At 43.6% G+C, this 9964-nt stretch overlaps 1 protein-coding gene across 1 annotated transcript in view; it reads left to right on the top strand.

Annotated features, from left to right (window-relative positions):
• Positions 1-2192: 2192 nt before the first annotated feature.
• LOC143289006 (trypsin delta-like) overlaps positions 2193-9964 on the top strand; it is a 13862-nt gene continuing 6090 nt past the window's right edge. The window contains exons 1-4 of the mRNA XM_076597764.1: positions 2193-2351; positions 6645-6769; positions 7327-7424; positions 8593-8852. Of these exons, the coding sequence (XP_076453879.1) occupies positions 2309-2351; positions 6645-6769; positions 7327-7424; positions 8593-8852 (526 nt within the window). The 5' untranslated portion in view covers positions 2193-2308. The remainder of the gene's footprint in view (positions 2352-6644; positions 6770-7326; positions 7425-8592; positions 8853-9964) is intronic.

The following is a 9964-nucleotide window of genomic DNA, read 5'->3' as shown; positions in this document are numbered from 1 at the left end:
GAGAAGAGAGGACTGGCCGTACTGAGTGAGTTAAGGCCTAGAACTCTCAGCCTGCCTGACGTGCCTCCTTCGGTTACCCCGCCTTCTAGGCAGCCATACGCCGTTTTCAGGGTGCTTGTGAAGTTCATCTCATTGCCTGTGATCCTATATATAAAACAAACAAACAAACAAACAAAAAACAATATATAACCCCAAAGAACAAAGAAACGGCAATTTCTATCAACAAATCGTCCTTTTTATGGATTCCACTAGGACGAATGTACACCAGTATCAACTTCTTATCTCTTTAAAGTTTTTCAGTCCCTTTGCATGTGGATTCTAGGGAGCATGCAGCCTGCACTTTGTTTGACATTAAATCAAGCTAACGGGTGGGTGAACAGACTACCTACTCGCGGGGCGCAGTGGAAATGGCACTGCATCTTGTGGAGGCTGCACTGGAAAATCAGTTGCTCGGCAATGATGACTGTAGGCACAGAACGCTGCAGTTTTCAGAAAAAAGGGCACGTAGAGACAGTTTCCTTTGGGTGGAGGGGGGGAGGGGGGGGGGGGTTCTTTCCCTGCGTTTGTGGGTTTGTGGGCATTTACAGACGAGGGGGTTCAGGCACTAGCAGGTCCGCACATTTGTTGACCATGGAGATCGGAAAATATCTCCACCCTTGACCCACCAGGCGCCACAACCGGGATTGGAACCCACGACTCGACGGGCGCAATAGCCGAGTGGTTAAAGCGTTGGACTGTCAGTCTGAGGGTCCTGGGTTCGAATCACGGTGACGGCGCCTGGTGGGTAAAGGGTGGAGATTTTTACGATCTCCCAGGTCAACATATGTGCAGACCTGCCAGTGCCTGAATCCCCTTCGTGTGTATATGCAAGCAGAAGATCAAATACGCACGTTAAAGATCCTGTAATCCATGTCAGCGTTCGGTGGGTTATGGAAACAAGAACATACCCAGCATGCACACCCCCGAAAACGCAGTATGGCTGCCTACATGGTGGGGTAAAAACGGTCATACACGTAAAAGCCCACTCGTGTGCATACGAGTGAACGCAGAAGAAGAAGAAGAAGAAGAACCCACAACTCTCAGAGTAAAGTCCAACGCTTTAACTACTCGCCCGTTTTTTTATTTTATATATATTTTTTATATTTAACATACATAACTCTTCCGCCGGGTGTTTTTTTCAGAGAGTTTGAGTTTTCCTTCACATAGTATTTCTGTAACAGTATTTTTACGTTGACGATAGTATTCAGAGTGTTTACTCCTCCCTGAATGGTATGTCTACAACAGCACTCTGAGCTCTCTACCTCACTGTGTCTTATTCTCAATACCTGGATTCCGCTCCCATCCCTGAACGAGTATGGCTTTTCAATAACATTGTTCAGTTTTGTTAAAACTTGTACTTACCGGATACAAAACAATTAATATTATTACGCCTTTTTTCAACAATTTAAGAAAAAATTCATCGAGTCGTATGACTTGTGTATTTTGTTCAGAAATATTAAGTTACACATCATTTGAAAGCCGGTAGAATAAGAAAGAAAACCTACCTGCCTGCTATAACACTAAACAAGAAATGATACATACCTACTGATAACCCAGAAGACTGCGTCGCTATGTCCCTGTAGAAAGTACATTGCTTAAGTCTCTGAACGCATCAGGAGATGGCAAGCACGGACAAAAAAGAAGAAAAAAAAAGAAAAAGAAAGAAAAAAAGATGGACTGATGTATTCATTAAAAAAACCCAAAGCCGAAGAGACAAAGCCTTCGTGACTCACGTGTGATTCCTGCTATACAACAACAGGTATAAGAACCGAAAACACCAGGTGTGGAGGGGAGGTAGGAAGGAGAAGGGGAGTGGAGGGGAGGAGTTGGTGGGTGGAGGTTACCAGTATATACATACTTATAACGATCCAAGTCATATGTTTTATATCACCATCATAAAAAACGATGTTTGTCGAAACTTGAAAAGAGAATGAGAATAGTCACCTGCAGTCGAGGAGGGATTCATATGCTCAACAATGTCAAGAACCCTTGCATAGAAAAGTCTACACGTTGCATATCGTGTTTTACCAACAGGTCTTGAGTCCCCTTAACCCCTTTCTTTCTCCTCGACAGTCTGAGAAAATTCTCAGCTACTCGCACTTTGTGTTTGCTTTTCTAACTCCCTGATGATCTGAGAAACTGCTAAGCTGTTGTCACAGTGTTTTGCTATATAAACCACACACTGGCGAAGCAACTTCACTTCGTCCCTGACTGAAGATTGAAGCAGTCTTTTGCTGGAGAACTTGCTGTATTGTTCGGGCCAACAACCATGCTGCTTTCTGCGCTTCTCGTGTCCCTGGTCTGGCAGCTGGGTGAGAAATTATTTATATTCTACTGTTTGTTCATGACGGTATAATCTTTACAATGACGATGTGACTGACTGTTTAATTTTGACAGCGCGGCACAGACTCCGTGAGATTAAGTAACTGAATGTCGGACAGCCGAACGAGACGAATTACAAGGTGGACAAAGGCAAGAAGAACAGACCACTACAGTACAATATAACAGGGTTAGGTCTCTACATCACATAAAGGCATTGGCTCCAAACTGAAGTGGTATAAACATGTATAATACATGATATAATTGTTATTCAATAAGTCGCAGCTGAAGATAAAAAGTGACAAACAGGCGTTTAGAAATTCACAGTTATTATAACTTTAGTGGTTCATAGATGTGCAAGGCTAAATTAAAGAGAGACGTATCATTTCTGTTTTATTAAAGCAAATAAAATCTGAAATTAAATGGGTCAGAATATTCTTGCGGGATGAATGTCACTGTATGGTCATATTAAGCAGGACAGAGAAAACAAGAAATGGACGTCATCTTCGTTATCCATTTTACACAAACCACAAAACTGATAATTGTCACTTGGATTACTGTGCCTAAAACCATGTGCGTGTTCTTTTAATGAAAACGAACTCTGTAGATACGGGGCAAAGCCCTCAAGGTTTACCAGCGATTCCCGCTGCATAACAAAAAACAGAAAACGTGGACGATGGAGAGAGGTGGGAGGGGGGGGGGGGGGAGTGTGGTTACCAGCACATCACAATCCAGTTATTTTCGCTCACCATCAGGAATGAGTGTTTGTCGAACGAAAAGTCGTTCGTTTGAAATGGAGCAATTCTATCTCAATCAGCCTACACCGAACAACATTTCGTTGTTTTGTGATCATAACGTAGATCTATCAAAGTTTCAATCTTTCCACGTCTTCATCATGTCTTTTTTCTCTTCATATAATGGCGGAAGTTGGTCGCTATTTGCACACTCAAAAACATTGATACGCGCATTCGTAGTTTTGACTTGAGACTCAACTGACATGATTTGTCGATGCTTGATGGTTGTTCGGGGGGGAAGGGGGGGGGAGGATTGTGCAGTAAGTGATGAGGCATGTGCAAAGACCTTTCTCCATATACAGTTCAGCGGCCTCCAGCGCCTTCTTTCAGTAATATGTCATCGCACATTATCGATTGAATGCACGATTCCGACAGTGAAAAGTCTTTTCAAGTAAGATTTTTTTGGTCGGGTTTACCCCTCACGTGGCATGTAGTACTGGGATCGGAGGGAGTGGGGTTGAGAGGATGTAAAAAAAAACCCCAACTCCAGTCAGGATGATCACGAACTGAAATTCCTCCCTGGTAGAGAGCTGAGTGAGCACAAGTCACAGCCTGGCCTGACCCATGCTGCCTGCAGGACCTACAGTTAGTGTGTCTTATCATCTGCGCATGGATATCTGACCGCGTATTTCAGCCCGAATATTGGTCTCTTGTTGTCGGCTTTCAGTCCTCCGACGGCTGACGATCTAAAAAAAAAAAGAAAAAAAAAGACACTCCCCCAAAACAAACAAACAAACAAGCAAGCAAGCAACCAACAACAACGACAACAAAAAACCCTCAACAACACAACAACAACGATAAAGAATCAGAAAACAACCAGCACAACCAAAATAAACAAATACAAGAACAACATAAACCACCCAAAAAAGCGAACCAACTTTATTCAAGCATTTCGTATTTTTTTCATTGGCTGATGTTTTGAAGGACATATAGCACACCTAATCATCATAATTATCAATGTTGTTAGCATCAGCAACAACATTCTCCTTCTTCCTAGTGGTAGTAGCTGCAGTCGTTGTCGTGGTTATAGTGGGAAAACAATAGAGACATCGTACAAAAGCTTATGCTGATAGGAACCACAACAGGAACGGGCTGGGCTCCCCGTGTCACTGAAATGGATTTATGCTGCTGGCTTCTGTCGCATTATGAAATCTACTGGAATGAATCGGAGGACACATTAGCAGAAACAAGGCGCTATGATAAAAGTCTTAGAAGAAAGCAAATGTGAACCGGGCTGCTACGAGATCAACTCTTTGATTTCATCGGAACGTACAAGTTTGAGGATCCATTTAAAAAAGGATAGGAAATTCTAACCTGTGCAAGGCATGATTCAAGGTTATAAAAAAAAAGCAAAAAACAAAAAACAAATGTTTTGTGACAATGCTACAGAACGACAAAGGGACACTGAATATTCTCAAAATGTACCATGCACTTGGACTGGTTCGATATCCGTTGAACACATCCTTTTTTCAGAGCTCCTTCTTAATTCTTTTGAATAATCTGGTTTTAACTTGTGTGCAGTGGAATTTAGTGACATTTGTTCAACAAGAAATGATCTCCATGGTGAATGTCATTCCTTGGTCTGAAATCAGCTTTCTTATGACCAGTGTTTTTTTGTTTGTCAACAGAGAGCTTTCATGATATTTTTATGCCAGTGTTTCCTTTTAACTGGATCATGTCATACGCTTTGAGCAGCTTTGGTACTTGATATCGCGCGAGATAGAAGTTATGTATCGTGATGATGATGATGATGCTTGTTGTTGTTATTATTACTGTTATCTAACTCATCCTCCCATTCTCACCCTCCCAGTGTTCATCCAAAATATGTGACCTACAATCTTAATGGCCACAATGCTTTATACTTACATGATGTTTGCATGTTTGACTTCAGAATACAAAATAGAAAAGAAAACAAAGTATAAACATGTTGAGAAATCTTCCTGACATGTAGAAAATCTTCATGCCCAGAAAAAAGCCATTTTTAGCATTTCGTTCGCGTAAACATCGCCAGGTATTAGAGCTACCTGTATCTCAAAGCCAGTTGGAAATTGTGATACCATCAGCTAGGTCTATCCCCCTCCCCACCAATCCCCCCCGGCCTCATGCCCCCCAAGAGATAGACGAACACATAGTTTTCTGTTTTACTGGCATTTGTCTATATATCTACAGCTATGACGAAGCGTGTTTGATGTGGACAGCTGTAGCTTGGCATACATGTGTGTGTGTGTGTGTGTGTGTGTGTGCGTGCGTGCGTGCGTGTGTGTGTGTGTGTGCGTGTGTGTGTGTGTGTGTGTGTGTGTGTGTGTGTGTGTGTGTGTGTGTGTGTGTGTGTGTGTAGTGTGATATTTGACCAATACTGTGTGACTGGTATGTGTCGCTGGCTGCGGCGTCGTGTTCAATTTTTGAAAGGTTTTCAGACCACGGCTTAGAAAGGGTGTGGTTGTGGTGTGGAGGACGATATGATGTATGGCAGGCTGAAGGTTGTGTTGGATGTACATGTTATATATGATAGTCAGTCGTGTCTAACTATGACCATCAGAATAGCATACGTAGGCGACTGCTGTCCCAACTATCAGGGCTAGAATTTGATTATAGCGGAGAGTCTTGCCCAAGTTATATCCCCACTCTCTCGGCCAAAATGGTTTTAGAACAGTTGGCGTCGGGATGGATCCCAAAGGCCAACTAGCCGCCGAGGATGCAGCTCTAAGAGCCATTGCAATCTTGCCTCCTAGTATGAGAGTCACAGTCCTTCAAAAAAGACAATGCTGTAAATACATGTTGTAATGACGGCTGTAAACACAGTGTGTGCTGGCACAGTGATGCCAAACACAGTCTATGTTGGGTATGGACAGGTTGCGTCATGTTTGTGTATGTATATCTGAGGTGATGGACGGCCGAAACACCGCGTGCAACTGGTGAAGGCCTTTTGTCATCACAGAGACAGGATTACCCAGTGTTTGGGTTTGGACATCGATAACTGTGTGATGCTTAGCTGACACCGTTTGTGTTGCTGGGTGTAGACAGTGGCAGCATCGTGTTTGTGCGTATACATCTAAGGCGATGGACAGTCAAACAACCACGACGTATTTGGTGAAGGTCTGATATCATTCCAGGAACAGGATAACCCAGTGTTTGTGCAGACAGCGTTATGACACATGGTTGACACAGTGTGTATGCTGGGTGTAGACAACAGTGTGATGTATGACTGACAAAGTGCTTTTTGTTGGGTGCAGAAAACAGTGTGAGGTATGGCTGACACAGTGCATGTTGTTAGGTGTAGACAACAGAATGATATATAGCTGACACAGTGTGTTAGGTATAGACAACTGTGTGATGCATAATTGATGTGTGTGTGTGTGTGTGTGTGTGTGTGTGTGTGTGTGTGTGCGCGTGCGTGTGTGTGTGTGTGTGTGTGTGTGTGTGTGTGTGTGTGTGTGTGTGTGTGTGTGTGTGTGTGTGTGTGTGTGTGTGTGTGTTGATGGCTGTGGGCAGCTGCCGCCGCCGCTGTGGAGCCGAAGATCACGGCGTCAGACTGTGGTCAGGCCCCCTTGGGTCGCGACCCCTACCAGCGTATCGTGGGCGGCCAGGAGGCCACTCCTTACAGCTGGCCCTTCATCGTACGTAGTGCAGTGTCCGCTGTGCCTTTTAGCACATACATATTATCAAAACTCAACACACACACACACACCCCATCCCCCCCCCCACGTGTGCACACACATACCAGTACGCATGTGCTCGCACTGACACACGCACGCAAACACGCACGTATGCGAAGTATGCACGTTCTCACAAATGCACGCGAGCTAGAATGCACACGCATGCATGCGCGTTTTGATAAGAAAAGACACACGGATGCATGCACAGGCATGCTTCATTAGAATGTATGAATACGCTCACACACACGCGCGCGTGTGCGGAGGAACATACACACACATATACACGCGCGCCCGCACACACACACACACACACACACACACACACACACACACACACACACACAAACCCTCTCCCCCCTCCTCCACCCCCCCCCACACACTCATCCGCCGTGTTCCCTTCTTCCTTCCTATTCATTCACTCACCCTTCATTCACACCCTGACCCGTAACGTCATACCTGTGTGTGTGTGTGTGTGTGTGTGTGTGTGTGTGTGTGTGTGTGTGTGTTCGTGGCTACAGTGCAGTCTGGAGTACAACGGCTACCACATCTGTGGCGGAACCATGGTGAAGAACACCGCCGGTGTCTACTACTTCGTCACAGCTGCCCACTGCCTGACGTGAGTGCTCAGACTACGGCACGACCACGACACGACACGACACGACAATATGCGATGCGACACGACACGACAATATTCGATGCGACACGACCACGACACGACAATATGCGACACGACACAACACGACAATATGTGACACGACAATGTGCGACGCGACACTTCCACAACACGACACGACACGACAATAAGCGATGCGACACGGACCCACGACAATAGCGACAATATGTGACACGACAATGTGCGACGCGACACTTCCACAACACGACACGACACGACAATAAGCGATGCGACACGACCAGGACACGACGCGACGGATTTTTCTGTATGATATTACCAGAAAAAAACCTATTGTTGCCGTGGGTTCTTTTACAAGCGCTTAGTACTTGCTTGTGCACGAGACATCGGTTTATCATCCCATCACAGCCGGACCAAGGTCTCGTGGAAGTGAAGAGGTGTGGGAGGGGTGGTAGCGGTGGTAGTGAAAATCCCGGTCCGTTATAACACCACGATAGAAATGTTGTCCTGTTCTGGAGATCATAATACAAAAGCATTCTGCTCTGTGAGGCAGTGATAACACATTTTGTGTTCTGTAAAGCAGGTAGATATTCTGTGTTCTGTAAGATAATGGCAAAAACATTCTGTAAGAATATGATAATAACATTCTGTGTTCTGTAAGATAATGACAAAAACATTCTGCATTCTTTTTTCTGTAAGATAATGACAAAAACATTTTGTGTTCTGTAAGATAATGATAACAACATTCTATATTTCTGTCAGATTATGACAAAAAACATTCTGTGCTCTGTAAGACAATGACATAAACATTTTGAGTCATGTGAGATAATGGCAAAATTCTGTGTTATCTCGATTATGACAAAAAAAAACCATTCCGTATTCTGCATGAGAACATTTTGAGTTTTGTAAGATAACACAAACAAACATTCCGTGTTCTGTAAGATAACTACAAAAAAAGTCTGTGTAATGTAAAATAATGACATAAAAGCGTTATGTAAGACAATGACGAAGACATTCTGTGTTCAGATTTCTTTGTGACAATGACAAAAAAACGAAACACCTCCCACCTGCCAAACAAACAAAACAGCAACAACAAAAAGCAAACAAAGAAACAAAAAAAATTCCGTATTCAGCTGTGTTCTTGCCCCAACAGGCGCTCCGCCCGATCCTACACCCTGAGCTGCAGCATCCATGACCGCTTCGGCTCCAACCCCCACAAGCAGACCTTCAGCATCAGCAGGTACATCAACCACGAGTCCTACAACACCCACAGCTACCACCACGACATCTCCGTCATGGTGCTGGCCAGTCAGCCCGAAGAGAACGACTACTTCCAGGGGGCTTGCATCGCCAGCGAGGGCTACTACGGCGGGGAGACCGCCTGGGTCATGGGCTGGGGAGCCCTCTGGGAAGGTAGGTGTCCACACAACACAAACGAAACAAGATGAAACAAGAGAGGCAAGGCCTTCAAGACTCACTTGTGATACACTTAAAAAAAAAATGTAATCGTTAAAATGTGTTCTCTATTTGTTATTATAAAGCTTCGGGTTAAAAAAAAAAAAGAAAAAAAAAAAAAAAAAGTCCTGACGGCAGATTTGAACTCCGCGTGTTCGGGTGAGAAGAAACTGTCTTACCCAATACACTATCGTGGCTCTTTAACTGACGTTCGAAAACTTAATATTTAAACATGCATTTTTAAGGGCGATAAATCGAATGCGGTATTCGCAGTGAGAACGCTGTTAAAATCATATTATTCTGGTGTATCTTGGGCATTCAAAAAATCCTTAAGGGCAATTAAAAATTCTTTTTAAGTCCGAGGTAAAGGATACGTGGCGATCGCCGCAATCACACTGCAACATTTAGCCGTTTTCTCTAGATCTAGATAGATGTACAAGTTAAGTTACACCCGCCGGGAATGTACGACACGGTCGATTCAATTTCTCTTTTATGTTAATTCTAGTTTTATAGTTTTAAAGTTGATATGAAAATTGAGTATTTTGTTAAACTAATAACATGTGGAGCCAAGTACAAGTACTTCTAAACGTCGTATAAAGTGAAAGGGACTTCGTTTTGAGAAAAGTCAAGACTGGAAATTTTTACGTTTCATCACGGGTATTAACTCTCATGATTTATTATTTTCAACTGTGAATTCCGACTGATTTTGTTGATATTTTTATGGCAGTTTGGGGCATAATCCAGTAAGTGATGAGGCGTTCACAAATCTTTCTCTGAATAAATATTTGACGGTCTCCTTCTCCAACTTTCAATCACATGTTATCGTGTATTGTTGATTGAATATTGGACTGAACGGGCAAGTCAACAACTTGAAACAAAATGGCGTCGTTCGCGTTCGCGAAGAATATGAGCAGGCGCTTTGAATATGTATAAATATGTGTACGCAATTGATTTTTGCCCATGACCTTCAGGGCTCAGCCAACAGATCTATAAAGTCCACTCATCGTATTGATTTTAGTATTTTCCGAAAAAGACCACTTGGGCGAATGAACATAGTGAAAGCCCTGTAC

Source organism: Babylonia areolata, chromosome 1 (genome assembly GCF_041734735.1).
Source record: "Babylonia areolata isolate BAREFJ2019XMU chromosome 1, ASM4173473v1, whole genome shotgun sequence".
NCBI lineage: Eukaryota > Metazoa > Mollusca > Gastropoda > Neogastropoda > Buccinidae > Babylonia > Babylonia areolata.
This window is presented reverse-complemented; position numbering and strand designations above follow the sequence as displayed.